Below are 17,874 nucleotides of genomic sequence, written 5' to 3'. Positions count from 1 at the left end.
GTTAATATTTTTTGGCACTCTATGATAATAATGTTATTTATATATAAATATGAACATTAGATATATCAAAATAAGCTCCTATTAAACCTCGAAGTATAGTATCCTTGTGATGTGACGTCACGGGTGTTGATTGCGGAAGTAATGCGTACTCTCCTCGGGGATGAATGCTGTCGTATTTGTGTCAACAGTCAGTCTGGTTTTAATCACACATGTTGCTTTGAGGTTCGGCTCTCTTCCAGCTAGCTGACGAGCCGACCACGTCCATCGCCAGTCGCTTAGGCCACCGATACCGGTCCCGTCTGCTTGGGTGGATCCATCCCGTACAGGACTTTGTCGATAAGATGGGTATTTGGCAGTCCATATCTGGTCCTCCCGAGTACCGACAACTGGCGGAAAAGACAGGATGTGAGTACTTTTAGTAGTTTAACGCACTAAAAAACACAACTTGTAATCTCTTCGATTTAAATTACACTTGTTTAGGTACAACGCTCCGATTATTCTCCGTCGGTTGGACGGATGTGTACCTAATATTTTGTCCAAGTGTCCACCAAAATATTAGGAACAATTTTTTTTTGTGCTGCAATGGCATTTGTGAATTGATTTTCAAATTAGATTTGCTAGTTTCAGGAAGTTTTGAGTTATTCCCTGACTTTGTAGCTATTATAGTTGACAGAAAAAGAACTTATATTTGGATTATTGAAAATATTTGAATAAATACATAAAGGAAAACTATTGATGTCAATAGACCTCCTTTTTGGCTGAAAATACACTGTCAGTGCAGTTTTTTTTTGTCCCGTATTGGGAAGAGCTGGGTCAATTTACTCATAAATAATTGAATATTACTGCTTTAAGATGCGTAATTTAACGCTGTGGCATTAAACGAAACATTAGAAATGGCTAAAAAAAAAGACCTCTTATCAAAAATATATTATAGCTGGACTGGGAACTGCGAATGGTCTGATTCAACTATTCAAAAACAATTTTGATACGCGACTAATCACTTTGAGGCATTGTGCATCTAAAATGCCCTGCATGCTCTTTTTTAGGGATAGACATCCAATTGATTTGAAGTAGAAGCACTAACAGGAAATTCTCTTGTTTCAACGCGTCAGTGATTTAAGATAAACTTTGGCGTCCATTCTGTTCTGTGTTTGCAGTCAATTGCGAGCAGATCCGAGTTTTACACAAACGATTCATGCAGTTGAGCCACAATGAAGACAGCCTACGGTACTCCTCATTAATTATCTTAAAGTGTTTGTCTATAGCAGTTGAAAACCTGCCTAACAGGCTCCAGCTGTCACCCGAGCGCCCGAGTGACCGCAGCAAGGCCTTGTGGGAAAACATGATTTTCTGTGCTGGTCTTACTTCAGGAGAGAGCACTTCAACGCCATCCATGATCTCACCTGGAACCCCATTCGTACGCAGATCGTAGAGGCTTTCTTTGACAGGAGGTGCCAAGTTACGTGCAGAAACTTGATTCCTTCCAATTTTTTTTCTTCCATTTGCGTTCTCTATTTATGTTGGCAGAAACTTGATCCCGCCCGGCGAGGGCTCGATGGAGGAGATCCACCTGGAGGAATTTGTGGTGGTCATGTCCCACTTCAAGCCGCCGTCGCTCAGCATGACAGACGAGGAACGGGAAGGCGTCCGTAAAGAGAAGCTGAGATGTGCGCCTTGTGCTGGAAAAAATATTTTTTTCTATATTTCTCAGCACATATTTGCATCTGTTTGTTTGCAGTTTTATTCAACATGCATGACACGGACAATGATGGAACCATCACCCTGGAGGAGTACAGACATGTGAGTTGTATGATGTGGATGGGGGATTTTTTTTCTTGCTTTGATATGCAAGCAGAAGTTTGAGATATATAAGGGAAGAATTTAAAATATATATGTTTTCCCGGCAGGTGGTGGAAGAGCTCCTCTCTCGCAGTGGGCAAATGGGCAAGGAAGGGGCTAAAAGCATCGCGGACGCCGCCATGTTGGAGGTGGCGGGCATCTCTATGGGTCACATGGTACGTCCGGACCAATGGAGCTAACGGCCTCGTTCTTTATTTGCTCATCGAGTCCACCCGCGTTTCTTGCAGGAGCCCGACGAGTTCTACGAGGGCATCACTTTCGAGCACTTTCTTAAGGTACGTCATCGCTTTGTCCTGCGAATAATGACATGGAAAAAGTATTCAAATACAACACTTTTTGTTCAAGAACTTTAAAATGGAAAAATGTACCTATTTTGAAGGATCGTTGGCCGACTTTGACGATAATAGATGTCAAACCGAAGAGAGATTTAACGTCCTTTTTGTCTTTTTTGGTCAGCTGCTGGCCACCTTTGAAATTGAAGCCAAGATGAACATTCGCTTCTTGAACATGAACGCATCTACGGTGTGCAGCTGACATCTCAGTGAAGAATCAGTGAGAATCATCATGCTTTATTTTTTGGGGGAAAGTATATGCATTCATAGCTAATAGTTTTGAGATAAAGGGTTTAATCTCAGACTCTGCCCTTTGTGGATTTTCTCTGGGTTTCCTCCCATATCCAAATACATGCAGACTAGTCTGTTTTAACAAAAAATGAATGAATTATTGCTTTTTTCTTTTAACTAAAATACATATTTGTATAGGCAAACCAAAAGACTTGGCCGCCGGTACACTTTTAATCATGACGTCTACCAAAAATGAACACATCCAATAATATAATGGTCCTACCCAAAGGTCACTGACCCCAAGTTAGCATTCATTGAAATATCTATGCAAGTTCATACAAAATGTGTATATTCTTATATTGTTATGATACGGGTTGGTTGTTGTGGTGGTGTTAGCAATAATAGAGTATAGTACTACATCGCAGCTGTGTATGCAAATGAAACGAATGTAACAGAGGAAATATACATGATCTCTGTACACTAAATCCAATGGACACGTTTTTTAGCAATAAATACTAATTGAAGGCCAGTGGAACCATGTGTTTGTAATTTATTAGGAAAAGAATCAAGTTACCTCTGAATTTGGCTGGGTTCCATACACTGTCTGGAGAAAGTTGTCCTTTGCTTCCCCCTGTAGGACACAAATGTAATTCATCGACACATTACTGGGTAAACCTGAAACATTTTTTTTCGTGGCAATTTCTGTTTGTTATTACTGCATCTCTTTCTCCAGATTCAATTGAGAAGCCGAAACTGACCTTTGTCTCGCAAAGACCGCGTGTCTTTAAATAACACCGAGTTGTTATTAAAGGGAACTGATTCAGCCCACTTCCAGTTTCCAGACAGCTTGGGATCCAAAACAACATCCTACGTAATGCCAAAATAGAATGAATAAATTGTGGCTCAGGTCACTTCATTAGGTACAGCTCTACAATGTCTATGGATCTTATCACATTCAATTATTTCAATGGAAAATAAAGGTAAAGCTAGGTTACTTATATAATGTTAACTATTAAAATCTCATTTATTTCAATACACCATTCAGATAAATGAGGGTTGTTTTTTAATCAAGACCCCCTAAAGTAGGCCTAGTGATGCCACTGGTGTGATGGTAAAATTGAGCGTACGTGTAGTTTAGCAGTGTCTCTTTAAGGGAAGGGGGAGTGTAAGAAGAAGCCACGAAAAAAGAGAGAGAGAGAGAAAGAGAGAGAGAAGAAGAGATGAATAGAAGGCACGAGAAGCGCCTACCATGACCAAGTGCGCTGTAAATGTAGGACACACATCCCATCTTGCGAGCGGCGTCACATCGGGACGCCAGGGCATCATGTTCCGAGTCGCCTCTCCTCTTCAGCGGGCCGCCGCCGCCGCCGCCGTCGTCGTCGTCGTCGTCACGCAGCCCAGCACGGCGACCGTCGCCCGGGGAAAAGCTTTTCGCTCTCTGCCGGTGGCACTAAATGACATCACATCTTTGCGCGATTATCAATGGTAGGCATTGCGTAATTGCCACCCCCTCCCCCTTCCCGCTTTTTCATTATCATCACCGTCATCCTCCTTTTTTTTTTTTTCCTTCAATTTGTCCCCCCCCCCGCCCGTCCGCCCCCCGTTGGCGCGATATCGGGGGCTTTGTTTGGCGCCGGTTGGCTGGAGGATGCCCTTTCCCCGGCCAAAAAGGACTGGCAGCCCGCGTTAAGCGGAGCTGCAGGATGCGCGTGAGGCCGGCGGCGGCGGACGTGTGCTGCATTCACGGACGTGGGACACCACCGGAGCCGGCCCCGGCCCGCTGCGGGGATCGGCCCAGCCGCCTCCTCCTCGGCGGCTGCGGCGGAGCCGGCGCCGGCGGCAGCGGCTTCACCTCCTCCTCCTGCTCCTGCTCCTCCTGCTCCTGCTCCGCCTCCTCCTCGGCTCCTTCTCCCTCCTCCGCGCCGCAGGAGCATGCTGCCGGCGGCGTGACGAAGGGATGAGGCCGCGTAGGGGCGCTCCAGCGGGCCACAGCTGCGGCCTTCTCTTCCTCGCCACGACGGACGCCGCTCCGAGACCCGCCAACGTACCAGCGTCATCCTCACATCAGCATCTATGGTAAACATTTTTTGGGGAATAACCGCTTTCATTCGAGCATTCGCACATAGCGTGAGAACAAAAAAAAAAGTACAATGCGCGTGCATGTGCGTGTGTGAAAAGGGGAGGAGGGAGGGGGGGCGTTCACGCTCACGCGCTATGCCATGACTACATCCATCCGTCGTCATGGCAACCACATCCTGTAATGGATGTCATTTTTCCCTCCTCCTCGCTTTTCATTGCGTTCAAAGGAACTAAAAAACAGGATTAAAGCAGTGTTTTGATGAAGTACAGAAAATAAAAATCATTTTGGCTGAAAAAATGAAATAAAAATAGATGAATAATCGAGATTGTTTGGTTGTCCAACAACACATGTTAAGTTTGTTTTTCAAATGAGTCCTGTTGAATTTCATTTTTAACAGGCGTTTTTTTTACGTTAACGAGCCTCAATCTTCATCAACTCATTGGCTGCCATTTTCCAGCCGTAAATGAATCTGTCGGATCATTTTGGCAACTATTTCATGAATTTGATCGCTGAATCAGCTGAAATATTTTGGTATTCATCTCCTTGTTTTGTGCAGGGAATGTTCTAATGATAGATAAATCCATCAAATCATTTGATCTCATGTCATTGGCGGTGAACGAGCCGGTAATAGTTCAACAATTTTGCAATTAATCGACGAAGCGGACCGTTTTCCCGTCCCCCAAATTTTTGGTGACGGGTCCGTGGATGCTTAAGCGGTGCAATCTTCCCTTGCGGTGACGAGCGTTTGCATCCTTACCTTACCTCGGTCCAGGTCATCGGGTAGATCCAGGAGCATGGTCAGAACTTTGAGCTGCGGGAGCAGATGTCTGGGTACAAGCGCATGCGGCGGCAGCACCAGAAGCAGCTGATCGCCTTGGAGAACAGGCTGAAAGCCGAGATGGACGAGCACAGGCTGAGGCTGCACAAGGAGTTGGAGACGCAGAGCAACAACACTTACTTGGAGCTGGAGAGGCTGGCCAAGCGCCACGTGACTCAGACCGACAAAGAGGTATCGCCACGCGGCTCGGACCCACGGACCGAGGGCCACGCCACGCCACCGCCGCTTCACGCGGCGCTCCTCTTTCTTCCTTCCCCCTCCCAGATGAAGTCGTTGGCGGCCGAGGAGAAGCGGATCCAGCAACAGATCTTGGCTCAACAAAAGAAGGATCTGACGTCCCTCTTGGACGACCAGAAGAAGGAGTACCGAGTCTGCAAGGACAAAATCAAAGAGGTCAATTGCGCCTCCTCCCCGTGCCTCGGCGGCGTCCGGCGTCCGGCGCCGGCTCGGTCGGTGGCCCTTTTTGGCTTTTTCTTTCTTTCTTTCTTTGCAGGAGATGAACGAGGACCCGTGCGCCCCCGCGGAGGAGAGGCAGGAGCGCGTGTCCCGCCACAAGGAGACGCTCCAGCGCTCGCAGGCCGAGGACGAGGCCCGCCTGCTGGCCTCGCAGAGGCTGCTCTACGAGCGCGGTTGCCGGGCGCTCAAACGCCGGAGTCTGCTGCGGAAGCACGACTTTGAGCAGGAGCAACTCCGAGAAGTGAGGCGGGCGGGCGGGCGGGGACGTGATGGGAGACGAGACGGGGCCCCAAACCGAACCTGATTCCCCCGTCCCCCCCCCCCCCCCCCCCCAGGAGCTGAACAAGAAGCTAGGCCAGAAGGAGATGGAGCAGGCGCTCCTGATCCGGCAGGACGAGGGCACGCAGGAGCTGGAACGGCGGCAGCTCCAGGTGCTCCACAAGATGCGCGCCGAGCTCATGCGGCTGCAGCACCGCACCGAGCTGGACAACCAGGACGAGTACAACGAGCGGCGGCGCCACGAGCTGGCCCGCAAGCACGCCACGGAGCACCGGCAGCAGCCCAGAGACCTCAAGGTTGACGCCAATCCCGTCGTCCTCAAAAATAATAAATAGCACGCCTACGTAGGCACTTTGAGCCCCCAAGAAAATGAGCTTTCTATATCATTTTTTTGGTTCCCAGACGCTGGAATCGCAGATCAAGAAGCAGTTCCAGGACACGTGCAAGGTTCAGACCAAGCAGTACAAAGCTCTGCGCAACCACCAGCTGGAGGTGTCGCCCAAGGGGGAGCACAAGGGTCTCCTGAAGGGGCTGAAGGAGGAGCAGACCCGCAAGCTGGCCGTGCTGGCCGAGCAGTACGAGCGCTCCATCAACCAGATGACGGCGTCGCAAGCGGTAAGCCGGCTCGGCCGTCCCCCCATCCGTCGGTCCGTTTCTCAGCCTTTGGCCGCTTCCAGATGAAGCTGGAGGCCGAGCAGGAATGCGAGTGCGAGGCCCTGAAGCGGCAGCTGAAGCAAGAGATGGAGCTCCTGGACGCCTACCAAATGAAAAGCGTCTCTCAGTTGGAAGGCCAGCACGAACGCGAGCTGCAGAAGCTCCGGCAGAAGGTCTCCCTCCGCCGGGCGCACCTGGAGCAGAAGGTAGAAGAAAGCGTCGCCTTCTAGAACGCGTCGCCTTCTTCTTGATCGACCCGTGTCGACGAATCGGTACAAACGGCTTTGTTTCGCCAGATGGAGGAGGAGCTGTCGGCCCTGCACAAGGATCGCAGCGAGAGGATCAAAACCCTGCTGGAGCGCCAGGAACGGGAAATGTTGTCCTTTGACGGCGAAAGCGCCATCCTGGGATTCGCCGTGCTGGGATCTCTGGACCTCTTTCCCAAAGACGACAGATGAGAGAGAGTGCAGCCGCCGGACCACTTTTCCTCGGACGGGTGGATGTTTGGGAAGGACTCCCTTTTTTTTCCGGGTTTGGGAACGGCTGGCGCCCAACTCCTTTTTTTCCGGGCAGCCCGACGGCGGCTCCTCTCCTCCTTGGGATTCTTCCTCCTCTCCATTTTTTTGGGTACCACGTCCATCATTCGGGAATAACTTGTGGCAAAAAGGGGCGGGGCGCTTTCCTACGTCTGGGTACAACTCCGTCGTGCGTCCGGGTGCGGGCGCGTGGGTGAAAAGCGGGGCCAGGAGGGGGCGACTCCCCGAGGCGTAGCTGTCCCATCCGTTTGGTCCGGGAGGTGCGGCGGAATGGCCTGTCCAATGAGAAAAACTCATTTAAAGGCACAAGAGAAAGAAACGGCACTCGGAGACGAATCGGTCCGGTGAATATTAACAACAACAACACCACCGCTTACAAGAAATCGTTTGTTTGAAAATGTCGGTTAGCAAGCGAAGCGAAGCGAAATACAGTGGTACCTCGAGATACGAGCTTAATCCGTTCCGGGACTGAGCTCGTATGACAAGATTCTCGTCACTCGAGCGGAGGTTTCCCATTGAAATCAATGGGAAACTAATGAATTCGTTCCAACTCTCTGAAAAAAACCACCAAAAACAGGATATTGGATTGAAAAAAAATGTTTTATTTCTTATAATTCGCCATATATTGACAAAGTAATAAATAACGAGATTTGGACGAAATTTTGACCGCATGACGGGCGAATTATTCGATGGAAATTTCCCCCGTAAGACGAGCATTTTGTATGACGAGCGGTCGTATGACGAGGTACCACTGTATATCCACGTCGAGAGAAATGAATGATTCATTCCAAAATGACCAATAAGTGACCCATAAGACGAGCATTTGACGGACGCCGTGGCCGAAAGACCCCATGAGCACAAAAGTTGGCCCACCCCTGCCTGAGTGGAGATGGACACTGTTGAATGTGATCTGTGGACCACCTAAAGGGGGCGCTCTTCTACTTTTACTAGCTGCTTTCTTGTTGTTTTTTTTGCTTTTTTTACTTTCATTTTTTTCCAGTTTTTTTTTTTGGGAAAGGTGAACAAACGGGTGTCACGTCTCCCCGTCATTGCATGCACTTTATTAGGGACACGTGACGCATGGCTGTCTTTGTAAATAAAGTGGTCATCCGCAGCATTTTAGCGCCGAGCGACGATAGGTCGGAAGCACATGCCTTTCGCTTTTCGTGCCTTTTTTTTTAAGTTCCATTTTTATCATCTACACTTCTTTTTTTATTATATTTTAGTTTATTTGCTCATCAAAATTGTTGTACATGACCAATGGTGAGAATCGTGCTGTTTTTTGATATGAATATTTGTACTACTTGCGCGTATAGTTAGAAAATGTCCATGGGCAGCATTCTATTTATTCCAAAATGCCCAAGTTTGGGGACATTTCTATCCTAATACTTGGGAGATTGTATCATAATCGTCAACACACACACACACACACACACACACACACACACAAACACACACACACACACACACACACACACACGGGCTGGCGTCGAGAGTTAGCAAGTAGAATTAGCGAGACTTTCACCAATTGGACCCTTTTCATGGAAACCCTTTATTTTTAATCTTCGTGATTGCGCCCCTAAAATGATTGGATTATTTATTTTTTTAATCCAAATGATTAAGATATATAGATATATGTATAGAGGATGGAATTTACTCACGTTTTGGTTGTGGTCATTCTGCAAAATGGAACCTGTGGAAAGAAATGTTCAATTGAAAGTGGTCAGATATTTCCAATTTTAAAAAGTCCAAAAGTCTATTTTTGAAGAAGCAGTTTTGAAAGGTTCAAATTCCATTTTTGAAAAGGATTCCAACTTTTTACGATCCGACCGACCGTCCGTCCATTTATTTTAATATTGTACTAGTATAACATAGCCATTTTATATTGGAGCAAATTTTAATGACAGACAATAAATCGGATGAAAATTAATCCTGAAAAACATATTCATGGCAACTGAAAAGGTTTTTTAAAATACCCTTCCAAGTGTTCTGGTCATTTTAGATTTTTGCATTTATTGTATTTAGTAATCATGAACCTTGTAATGGCAATAAAAAAAAGAAACACTTGAAAATGATTTGTAATATAGATCCAAATAGAAGAAAGGCATTTTAAAAAGTGAAAGCTCGTATAAAGCAGACTAAACTGTCTTTTTGCCGCTTTTATTCCCATGAAAAGTTTCCAGTTGGAATGTCGTAGTTCCCCTAAAAAGTGGAAAAGTCGTAAACGTGGAAAGCCACAATTCTTAAAGTCTTGGCCATATTTTTCATTGAAAGGTGCACAATTTCCATTTTGGAGCAAAATGGAAGAAACTAATGTTTGGTGCTTGCTTCCTTTTGCCAATTTTAGCCTTGAAAAAAAAAACAAAAGCCCCGCACACAATATCTTGCTTGAAATGATTGCTGTTTATTTGTTTTGGAAGCCACTAAAGCCAGTTAACTCCATTTCCAACACAATCCTATTCACGGTCAATCTTGGTATCTTCATAATACAAACAACAACTGCCATTTATGTTGAAAAAAAAGATTCTGTTTTCCTCAAAGACTGACACATTTGGGGGCTTTTCGGTCGGCGGGAAATTTCCTTTCCGTGGGCTCGCCATCTTTCCGTCGAGGGTAAAGCGGCGATTGGAACGTTCGAGCGACGCAAACGTCTGGATCTCGTCTTACGTTCGGGTCCAGTCATTTCGAGAAAATGAGGCTGGCGTGCAAAAGAGGACTGCGTGGTGGTGTCAAAGTTGGCCTTCACGGGGACTCCGTGATGTTGGCCCACTTTTGTAGTTAGGATTGCAAAGGACGAATGCTAGCGAGGACTAGCGAGGATTAGCGAGGACTTGAATCCCATTGGATTGGAGACCATAAAGAAATCAGCCATCTGATGGCTATTTCGTTTTTCGTGATAATGATGATGATGATGAGGATGATCTTGATGTTCCTAGTATGCAGTAAGAACTTTTTTCTTTCTTTTTTCTGCGATGATGGAAGCCTTCATCGGTCCAAAAAGTGCTACGAGGCTCCTTGCGTATCTTTGAGACGAATCGCGTGGACGAATTCAAACAAGGCAACGTTTTTGACCTTAAGATTGATTTGAAATGACCGCGGTGTGAATTTTTAGAGAAATGTATTTAGTTAGAAGATCAAATGGTCCCGAGGCAACGTGCTTGCTCGCCATTTCCTGTGCGCTTCAAACACACAATAAAAAAGGACTTTATGTTGAAAAACAGACTTTTGACTCCCTTGCTTGCGCCATTTGAAAAATACCATCAGATTTTTAGCACTGAATCGGAATGACATCATTGACTTGTTTCATAATAAAGTCATTTATGAGAAAACAAGTCCATTTATGTACCTATGTAAAAAAATGGCCTTTTGCTCGCGGGGGCGCTGGAGCCTATCCCAAATGTAACGCCACGCCATCAATAATGACGCCGATGGACGTCCGATCTCTTTCGATTGGGAGGGGCTGGCGCCATCCCACTTGAAATGGAGCGGACGTCTATCAGCGTCAATGGCGCAGCGCTAATGTCCCTCAAACAAATTTGGTGTGTTTTTCCACTCCGTCAATGGCAAGCAAGCGTCATGATGACATAAATGGAGCAGTTAAAAGTCTCTTGCATGATCTTGAATAATTCCGCCCGGCCGGGGTGTTGCCTCATTGGCCGAGTCAGCGTGAACTCCTGACGCTCCCGCCCCCTTCGGACGCCCCGCCCCCTTTTACGCACACGCCAGTATTGAGAAAGAGCGTTTCCGCTGCTTCCTCTTACAAAGGCTCACATCAGAGTCCAAATAAAAATAGGAGAAATGTCTATATATGAAATAGTTATTAGAAAAAAAATCTAAAGAATTCTTCAGATTTTTCTTAGGTTTGCCACAAATGATATGCTATCATATTCAGCCATATTATCTATCTGTAGGTTCATGTACTATGATCAAGCCCTATAAATGAATTTCCAATTCATCCAATTGACTGAAGGATTAATGCAAGGGGCGGAGTTAAGCAGATGGCGCCCCAAAGAGGCAGGGGGGCATGTACGGGCATCTCACCCCCCGTCCCTTTCAATAAAGTTGCATTGAAAAGGCCGCATCAGCACCCCGCCGAGAGGAAATTCTGGGAAATCGCAACGCTTGCCTCACCAAAGACGCCCGCCCGCCCGACCGGCCGCGTCACTTCCCGAGATGACCAATGCGTGCTCGGTCGCCACTTCTTTAAAAAAACACAAGTCGCCGGGGGCTCATCATGAAGAGACGCAAGCGGCGAACGCCGGATTGACCACGTCGGAAAAGTTGACCGGGGGGACCATGGTGGGACGACGCCCCTTTCAGCGGATGGAGACAAGATCAAGTGAGACGCCGGCCAAAAAATTAAAGATAGCGAGCGGGAGGGTGGCGGACTAGTGACAATCGGGGAGACGGGAATGCCCGTCAATGGCAGCGATTGGTCAGCGGGGAAGAAATGTGTCACTCGACGAGGAATTGAAATGAAAATGCACTCATGACTAGACTTTGTTTGTCTTGAAATGTCAAACGGTAGACGACTTAGCTCATTTTTCATTGACGGCGCCAGGCGACCAATCTCCCAGTAAAGATGGTGCTTTGGCGCCGCCAGCGAGTGTGGCAAACAGGCCTCGATTTTTGGATGTAGATCTACGGCGCTAGTTACTGACCTGTCCGTCTGTGTCTGCGGCCCCGCCCCCAGCGTTGTCGGCCGTCCTGCTGCTCCTGCTCGTCACCGACGCGGCGTCTTCTGCGGCGGCGCGCCAGTGTTCCCAGTCCGTCCGCCGCATTTGGAAGCTGACCCGACTGGCGCTGAAGGAATCCACGGAGCTCCTGAAAATCTACGTGAGGGATGGAGGGAGCCTTTTCCCCTTTTCGTCCGACGTCCTTCTGCCCTCCGACGGACGGCTCTCATTGGCTCCTTCTCCTTCCAGAAAGCTTCCCAGGGGGCCTGGTCGGACGACTTCTGCGAGGCGTCCCTCCGGGACGTCCCCGAGCCTGACATCTCGGGCCCGGAGAGCGTCGCGAGCCGCGTGCTGGAACGCGTCCTGGTCTTCCGCCCCCACCTGAGGCGGGTCTACGAGCAGCAGGAGGACCTGCAACCCCCGGCCAGTCCGCTTCTGCAGGTTCTGAAGGCCGCGTGGGTCCGCAACCGGGACCTGGGGGCCCTGCTGCTGGCCCTGGACCGGGACGTCTCCCCCGAGACCGCTCCTTCCGTCCCGGGTCCACCGCCCGTCCACAACGTCTTCGCGCAGAAGGTCTACGGCTGCGTGCTCCTCAAGAACTACAAGGCCTTCCTGATCCGGGCGGCGCGGGAACTCAGGACTCTCAAAGGGAGCGCGTGGAGGACCTTCCGCTCGGTGGGATCAATCCGTCACGAGGCCTACGTATGATATTTATATTTAATATTTATTGAGGAAATCATGTCATAATAATAATAATAATAATGAATAAGCTGCTCTTTTGCTGTGCAAAAGAAATACACTTTTGTTTTTTTCTACTTCAAATGGATGATACTATGGCTGGATTCAAGGAATTGACTCCAAATATTTCTATAAACAAAAATACAAACAATCAAACCGATTGAAGGACTCATTGATTGATCTGGTGCACCGCTTGGGGGGGGGGTTCAAGCCAAGAATGGTGTTCTGCTCTCATTGGCTTCCTCACGGAGATTTTTGGAGCACGCGTGTGGCACCTGACGGACTGAAAAAAGAAAATCAGGAAGTACGGCCACGTCTGAGCTCATGCGGCGCGTCGCGGCGGCGCGTCGCGCAAGGAGAGACGTCTGGACGGACGCTCACGGGGTCACGCGGGGCCGGCCGCCGTTATTTTGGACGGCTGACGACTCACTTGAGAAGTCCGCGTGCTGATGCAACGACTGGCACAAACGTTTCTGACTTGGAATATATTTTCATTTCAATGTTTCCATTTTCCAATTTGATAATTCATTGAATATAGATCAAGGATTTCCATCGATTAATCTGTCACGTTTACGGCGGCCGAGTGGATGCCGTTCCTATATGGGCAGGTCCATTTCAACGTCCAGTCGGAATGGAAGATTCCGTTTTCCAACTGCTTATTCTTCTGTCAACTGAAATCTGCCAAAAGAGGAATGGAAATCTTGTGCGTTTGTCAACCTGCAAGGCCAGCAAAAACAAACCCCCCAAAAATGATTTGAACATTTCCTTCCAAAGCCTCCCAACGGGAGTCATAATAGCTAGCGCTTGACCTTTGGCGACGTCTGGCGCGGAGCACCAGGCACGTGGCGATTTGCCCCATCAACAGCAAAACTCCCACCACGGACACGGCGATCACGACGGCGTCGTTACCTAAAAACGCCGGCGAAGAAAAGCGTCAACCGTGGCCGCCCGCGCTCCTCGTGGCGCTAGATAAATTACCGTTGGAACAAGGGACGCAGACGGTGTCCTCTCCCGACCAAGTGGCGTCCGCCCGGCAGGTGCGTCGTTCCTGGCCGCGCCTGGCGAAGCCCTCGTCGCACCAGAGTCGCACGCTGGCCCCCAGCAGGTAAGCGGTGCCCTCCTTCTTGCCGTTGGCGGGGGGCGCCAGCCGACCGCAGCTCACCGCTGCGCCCACAGTTCACGGTGAGGCCGTGCCCGCGCTCGGGGGTGCCGTGGCGACGCTCACCGGGCTTCAAGCTCTCCACCAGCCAGAGGTGACTCTGGAAGGAAGCCTTGGAAGCCTTTCCCAGCTCCGGATGGCGGCCCACCAAAATGTCATACCTGCAAAAATCAAACGATTCACTATTCTGGGCTTTTGATTTTAGCAGGAAGACAAAAAATCCAAAGAAATGAGGCAATGTTTTGATATGTTTTATGCGTTGGACGCTCCTACCTGCAGAATTGAGAGCCGTTTCCTGCGCAAATGTCCTCGGTGAGATTGTAGAGGGGGTCATTGGGGTCCTCCGGAATGGAAAACGCCGGGATGAAATCGGGGTCGTGTTTGCTTGAGTTGGAATAGTTATCCAGGAGGTATTTGGAATCGTAGGTGAACAACGTGGACGTGTTGGTAACAGCCCCTGCCAGGAAAAAAAGAAGAAAAAACATTGGATTAATCATGACATGTATTTAAAAATCAAGAAATCATTGTCCAAAAAATTAAAAAAATTGTAAACGCCACGTAGCCTCACAGCTAGCCGCAAAGCGGAAGACCGCCTGGGCGTCGCCGGCGTCGGCCGCCTCCCCTCCCTGGGCGGGGACCAGGTCGTCGGCGGCGTCCCCGTTCCAGTTCCCCAGCAATCCTCGCGTGGCGTTGCGGAATTCCTCCGGCAGGAGCACGGTCGCCGTCAGGGTTCCCTCGCGGAGCCGCGCCTCCACGCCGGCGCCGCTGGGGAACATCAGCGTCACGTTGGCGGCGCAAGGGGAAAACACAAAGACGCCTGAATGGGGGGGGGATGTTGACGGGGCCCGAACCACTCAACCCACCGTCCAAGTCCATCCAGCTCTGCTCGGAGAACGGCAGCCGCTCTTGGTTTCGCAGCACCTGCAGCTGGCCTTCGACCAGCCGCACCTCCAGGACGTCGGAGGACGCCTCCCGCGCCGCCACCGACGACAGCACGCAGGCCTTGGCCGTGGCCGACCCCCGGATGGGCTCCGTCCTGCCCTGGACGCTCAAGCGCCGGCCGGGAGACGTCAGCAAGGCGTACTCGCCTTTGCCGTTGAAGGAGTAGCGGACGCCGTCCAAGGTGATCAAGTGGGGGTCCCCGAACACCACGGCTGAGCGTGCAAACAAAAAAAAAGCCAGGACGTCAGCAAAGACCACTGGATTCGTTATTCGACGCCTTCCTATTGGCTCCTGTTGACTTTGGAATTGACAGCCACGTACTACAAATACCACTTGGATTGGAGATGGCATCGAAAAAAATCACAAGATTGCTTACGGCGTGATAAAAAGGCCAAATGGGGGCAGAAAAAAAATCCCAAATAAAAGCTAACCTGAACCCGGAGGACGGTATCGTCGACAGTCGCTGGAGGGCCGGTGTTTGAAGTAATAGGCGCAGTTGTCCGACCACAGGCAGCAGTAGTAGAAGCTGAGCACGTCGTAGATCCAGTGCGACTGACCCGGCACCCGGGGGGGCCGGGCGTAAGGGGGCGAGCCCCAGTCGTGGGCCCGGTCCGGCGTGCTGCCCCCGACCGAGTCGGCCGTCAGGACTTGAACGCCGCTGCTGTCGTAGCAACACTGCTGACCCGCCCCGTACTTGGGACTATACGGGAAAAGAGGACTTTTTTTCAGCAACAGACAAATGCTTCATGTTATTATTATTATTATTTTTAAACTTACCTGGCCTGGATAGCCCGCACGCAATGAATGCTTCCCGGGTGGTACGTGCACACGCTGCCTTTCTCCATGTCGCAGCCGTAATCCGTCTAAGAGCGGAGGAAGACGCGGGTGAGCGGGCGGGCCCCAAAAAAAAGGGGGCCTCCGAGGGCCACACTCACGTGGAACCTTCCCGTGTCGGCTCGGGCCTGCGCCAGGGTGCAGGGGCAGTCGATGATCTCGTCCAGGAAGTGGGGAAGCTGCGTTTCCAGCCGGTCCCAGGCCAGACATTTGTCCAGGGCCCAAGCCGCCGGGTCGTGGCGGAAGCTCGGCTCCAGGTGCCAGGCCAGGGCGTGGTCCTCGCTCCACGCCGCTTCCACGTTCCTGCACAAATACAACAAACTTACTGCGCAAATCCTATTACAAGCAAAAGGGGAAAAGGAAGAGCACGGAGAGAGAGAAAGACCCACCGCGTTCCGTCCGGGTGGGCGCCCGAGCCGATCCGGACGGCGCCCAGTTCCCAGTCGGAGAACTCGGCCGAAGGTCGAGGCGTGAAGGCAAAGCTGCCGTTGTTCGGGCGCCCCCTGGCCAGAGAGTAAAGGTACTTCCACTCGGCACGCCATCCGTCCGAGTAGGCTTTGCCTTGGGGGTGGGCGGAGCCAGTTAGCTGGGGGGGAGGGGGCGGCGGCGCCGGTGGCCAGAGAGCCACTCACCCGTTTCCCTGTAGCCCCACAGCTCCATGTTGACCGTCTGGGCTTTGACCTGCGAGGCGTTCCAGGTCATCTCCAGGGTCCCGCCCACCCCAGGCGTGCCGTAGTACTGCCACTTGGTGGAGTTGACCAGAACCGCCTTCCATTTGGAGTCCAGCTTGCCCGTATGCACTGCGCAATCACAAAAGCCTCTTGAAAAGCTTTTAACATATAAGCACGCATTAGATTAGATTAGAACTTTATTTCATCCCGTAATTGGGAAATTTCTTGGTTGCAGTAGACACATAAGACATTGTAGACCTAGGTAAAAAAAAACTGGAGCCACACACAGAAAGTCCACAAGGTAGGGACCTTCTGCCGACTGAGACTGAGGTTTTTCATCTTACCTTCACCATTACAAGACAAAAAAAAAGATCCAGATATTTTTTAGGTGGCAACATTCTCACCCGAGAGCCAGGATCCCAGTCTGTCGAAAAGGACGCCGCCGTCGGTGGAAATTCCCACGGAGACCCAGCCGGTTTGATAGAGGAGGGGCGAGACGCAGTGGGCTCGCCGCCTCTCGTCCACGTAGCCCGTCGTGGTCACATCCTCGTTAAACCTGCAAAAGATTCGGGGGCTTTCTTTCGTTGGCGGCTCAACCGGTGCAAGCGCGGGGCTCGGCAAAAAGTCGCTCGCACTTGCAGGCGATGATGGAACTGGGGTCAAAGGTGGCGTGGAGGACCAGGAAATCGGCGCCGCCCAAAATGGACCCCGAGTGCGGCGAGAATTCCAGGCAGAATTCCCGGTAGTCGGGGCAGCACGTCTCGAGGGAGGCGCACGTCGGACGGCAAGAGCAGTCGCTCTGCGCTTGGCCGCATTTGCCCCGGCAACCTGCGCCTGAAAATAGCCATTTTGCTCCAATCATTCCATATTTGCAAATTGAAACACATTTGTCTTTGAAATCTTAATGAGTCCATCGCAGTCATTTCATTGCAGTTAACCTGTCAAAATCAGACACCCGTTATTTTGAATCATCATGTATTAGCATATGAGGTGATTGGACAAGAATAAACTAATCTATTTTATCATCCATTCAAAATATACACAAAAAAGTACCCTAAAAATGACACAATGGTGATTAAGAATGCACTCCACAGACAGCTTGAATTGTGCCATTCAGCAAATCCTGCAAGCAAGTGACATTTCAAGCACATTTAAAACCATTTCCAAACCAGTCCACACTTACCGAGCGTCTCGTCGACAGAGGAGAAGAGAAGAAGAAGAAGAAGAAGCAAGACCACGGCGCCACCGCCACCGCCGCCAGTTTCCATCTCGAGTGGAGCCGTGACCTCTGGCGTCCCGCTCGTCATTGGGAAAATTCAATCATCAACTCAAACTCGTAATGATAAGACATCGGAAGACCCACTTTTGCGCATGGTTGGACTCTTGACCCCCACTTTGACGGCGATCGGCAGACGAACGAGCGCTCGGGCCTTTGACCTTTGAACCCACCTGTCTTTTTATGGGCTCTCCTTAAAGGGCGCCTTCTCGTGTTGCGTTTGGGGTCAAGCGGGGTTGCCGTTGGCGCCGCAAACGAACGGAGGATAACGAGATGACTTTCCTGGGTGTATTTGAAGAAAGTACGTGGAAC

General features: G+C 50.1%; 6 protein-coding genes across 14 annotated transcripts in view; 3 read left to right on the top strand and 3 right to left on the bottom strand.

Moving 5' to 3' along the window:
• The window catches only part of cabp7b (calcium binding protein 7b), a 28,541-nt gene extending 28,160 nt beyond the window's left edge, over positions 1 to 381 (bottom strand). For 3 of the 4 annotated variants that reach the window (XM_077622910.1, XM_077622909.1, XM_077622913.1), the window contains exon 1: positions 88 to 380. The gene's annotated coding sequence lies outside the window, so the exon portion shown is untranslated. Of the gene's footprint in view, positions 1 to 87 lie in introns of all 4 variants that reach the window. The other variant, XR_013305559.1, reaches the window with a different exon arrangement.
• On the top strand, positions 102 to 2,952 carry tescb (tescalcin b). 2 transcript variants are annotated; one of them, XM_077622908.1, is made up of 8 exons: positions 106 to 405; positions 1,158 to 1,227; positions 1,371 to 1,451; positions 1,528 to 1,667; positions 1,739 to 1,800; positions 1,908 to 2,015; positions 2,088 to 2,135; positions 2,317 to 2,952. In XM_077622908.1, exons 1-8 carry the CDS (start codon positions 342 to 344, stop codon positions 2,392 to 2,394), a joined length of 651 nt encoding a protein of 216 aa, XP_077479034.1. In that variant the 5' UTR covers positions 106 to 341; the 3' UTR covers positions 2,395 to 2,952. The 2 variants fall into 2 exon arrangements, with proteins under 2 accessions (XP_077479033.1, XP_077479034.1); XM_077622907.1 differs by having other exon boundaries at positions 102 to 405; positions 1,528 to 1,800.
• On the bottom strand, positions 1,039 to 6,078 carry LOC144090963 (uncharacterized). The gene is made up of 7 exons (XM_077622915.1): positions 5,462 to 6,078; positions 5,261 to 5,389; positions 3,672 to 4,494; positions 3,182 to 3,290; positions 2,998 to 3,054; positions 2,229 to 2,327; positions 1,039 to 2,153 (listed from the first exon to the last, which is right to left on the bottom strand). The coding sequence occupies exons 3-7, from the start codon at positions 3,747 to 3,749 to the stop codon at positions 2,131 to 2,133; spliced, it is 366 nt and encodes a 121-aa protein (XP_077479041.1). The 5' UTR covers positions 3,750 to 4,494; positions 5,261 to 5,389; positions 5,462 to 6,078; the 3' UTR covers positions 1,039 to 2,130.
• taok3b (TAO kinase 3b) lies at positions 3,623 to 10,488 on the top strand. Of its 2 annotated transcripts, XM_077622905.1 has the most exons (9): positions 3,623 to 3,908; positions 4,095 to 4,499; positions 5,276 to 5,512; positions 5,606 to 5,734; positions 5,835 to 6,038; positions 6,133 to 6,372; positions 6,479 to 6,691; positions 6,754 to 6,936; positions 7,027 to 10,488. In XM_077622905.1, the coding sequence occupies exons 3-9, from the start codon at positions 5,327 to 5,329 to the stop codon at positions 7,186 to 7,188; spliced, it is 1,317 nt and encodes a 438-aa protein (XP_077479031.1). In that variant the 5' UTR covers positions 3,623 to 3,908; positions 4,095 to 4,499; positions 5,276 to 5,326; the 3' UTR covers positions 7,189 to 10,488. The 2 variants fall into 2 exon arrangements, with proteins under 2 accessions (XP_077479031.1, XP_077479030.1); XM_077622904.1 differs by having other exon boundaries at positions 3,623 to 4,499.
• Positions 6,120 to 17,744, bottom strand: susd2 (sushi domain containing 2). 4 transcript variants are annotated; one of them, XM_077622903.1, is made up of 20 exons: positions 17,470 to 17,744; positions 16,922 to 17,120; positions 16,691 to 16,842; positions 16,248 to 16,415; positions 16,005 to 16,176; positions 15,717 to 15,918; positions 15,559 to 15,644; positions 15,213 to 15,481; positions 14,703 to 14,993; positions 14,408 to 14,656; positions 14,113 to 14,296; positions 13,906 to 14,000; positions 13,659 to 13,844; positions 13,490 to 13,589; positions 13,062 to 13,397; positions 12,838 to 12,963; positions 11,928 to 12,640; positions 8,928 to 8,959; positions 6,925 to 7,541; positions 6,120 to 6,833 (listed from the first exon to the last, which is right to left on the bottom strand). In XM_077622903.1, the coding sequence occupies exons 1-15, from the start codon at positions 17,591 to 17,593 to the stop codon at positions 13,337 to 13,339; spliced, it is 2,538 nt and encodes an 845-aa protein (XP_077479029.1). In that variant the 5' UTR covers positions 17,594 to 17,744; the 3' UTR covers positions 6,120 to 6,833; positions 6,925 to 7,541; positions 8,928 to 8,959; positions 11,928 to 12,640; positions 12,838 to 12,963; positions 13,062 to 13,336. The 4 variants fall into 4 exon arrangements, with proteins under 4 accessions (XP_077479029.1, XP_077479027.1, XP_077479028.1 ...); XM_077622901.1 differs by having other exon boundaries at positions 12,838 to 13,397; XM_077622902.1 differs by having other exon boundaries at positions 11,928 to 12,963.
• On the top strand, positions 11,152 to 12,822 carry m17 (IL-6 subfamily cytokine M17). Its single transcript, XM_077622906.1, has 3 exons — positions 11,152 to 11,605; positions 11,960 to 12,102; positions 12,192 to 12,822. The coding sequence occupies exons 1-3, from the start codon at positions 11,440 to 11,442 to the stop codon at positions 12,648 to 12,650; spliced, it is 768 nt and encodes a 255-aa protein (XP_077479032.1). The 5' UTR covers positions 11,152 to 11,439; the 3' UTR covers positions 12,651 to 12,822.
• Positions 17,745 to 17,874: the final 130 nt, after the last annotated feature.

This window comes from Stigmatopora argus, chromosome 16, assembly GCF_051989625.1.
Source record: "Stigmatopora argus isolate UIUO_Sarg chromosome 16, RoL_Sarg_1.0, whole genome shotgun sequence".
NCBI lineage: Eukaryota > Metazoa > Chordata > Actinopteri > Syngnathiformes > Syngnathidae > Stigmatopora > Stigmatopora argus.
Note: the sequence above shows the minus strand (reverse complement) of the source record. Positions and strands in the feature narration are given on the sequence as shown.

What these genes read in the sequence shown, in the direction of transcription:
- tescb (XM_077622907.1), top strand. Translation starts at nt 342, where the DNA reads ATGGGTATTTGGCAGTCCATATCTGGTCCTCCCGAGTACCGACAACTG. An exon ending in CCCTGGAGGAGTACAGACAT is followed by an intron (nt 1,801 to 1,907) that starts GTGAGTTGTATG and finishes TTTTCCCGGCAG; the next exon opens with GTGGTGGAAGAGCTCCTCTC. An exon ending in CTTTCGAGCACTTTCTTAAG is followed by an intron (nt 2,136 to 2,316) that starts GTACGTCATCGC and finishes TTTTTTGGTCAG; the next exon opens with CTGCTGGCCACCTTTGAAAT.
- LOC144090963 (XM_077622915.1), bottom strand. Translation starts at nt 3,749, where the DNA reads ATGATGCCCTGGCGTCCCGATGTGACGCCGCTCGCAAGATGGGATGTG. An exon ending in TTACAGCGCACTTGGTCATG is followed by an intron (nt 3,291 to 3,671) that starts GTAGGCGCTTCT and finishes GGCATTACGTAG; the next exon opens with GATGTTGTTTTGGATCCCAA. An exon ending in GCGGTCTTTGCGAGACAAAG is followed by an intron (nt 3,055 to 3,181) that starts GTCAGTTTCGGC and finishes TGTGTCCTACAG; the next exon opens with GGGGAAGCAAAGGACAACTT.
- taok3b (XM_077622905.1), top strand. Translation starts at nt 5,327, where the DNA reads ATGTCTGGGTACAAGCGCATGCGGCGGCAGCACCAGAAGCAGCTGATC. An exon ending in TGACTCAGACCGACAAAGAG is followed by an intron (nt 5,513 to 5,605) that starts GTATCGCCACGC and finishes TCCCCCTCCCAG; the next exon opens with ATGAAGTCGTTGGCGGCCGA. An exon ending in AGCAGCCCAGAGACCTCAAG is followed by an intron (nt 6,373 to 6,478) that starts GTTGACGCCAAT and finishes TTTGGTTCCCAG; the next exon opens with ACGCTGGAATCGCAGATCAA.
- m17 (XM_077622906.1), top strand. Translation starts at nt 11,440, where the DNA reads ATGACCAATGCGTGCTCGGTCGCCACTTCTTTAAAAAAACACAAGTCG. An exon ending in GCGGATGGAGACAAGATCAA is followed by an intron (nt 11,606 to 11,959) that starts GTGAGACGCCGG and finishes CCCCGCCCCCAG; the next exon opens with CGTTGTCGGCCGTCCTGCTG. An exon ending in CGGAGCTCCTGAAAATCTAC is followed by an intron (nt 12,103 to 12,191) that starts GTGAGGGATGGA and finishes TTCTCCTTCCAG; the next exon opens with AAAGCTTCCCAGGGGGCCTG.
- susd2 (XM_077622900.1), bottom strand. Translation starts at nt 17,593, where the DNA reads ATGACGAGCGGGACGCCAGAGGTCACGGCTCCACTCGAGATGGAAACT. An exon ending in CTCTGTCGACGAGACGCTCG is followed by an intron (nt 17,121 to 17,469) that starts GTAAGTGTGGAC and finishes GGCTATTTTCAG; the next exon opens with GCGCAGGTTGCCGGGGCAAA. An exon ending in ACTGGGATCCTGGCTCTCGG is followed by an intron (nt 16,416 to 16,690) that starts GTGAGAATGTTG and finishes GTGATTGCGCAG; the next exon opens with TGCATACGGGCAAGCTGGAC.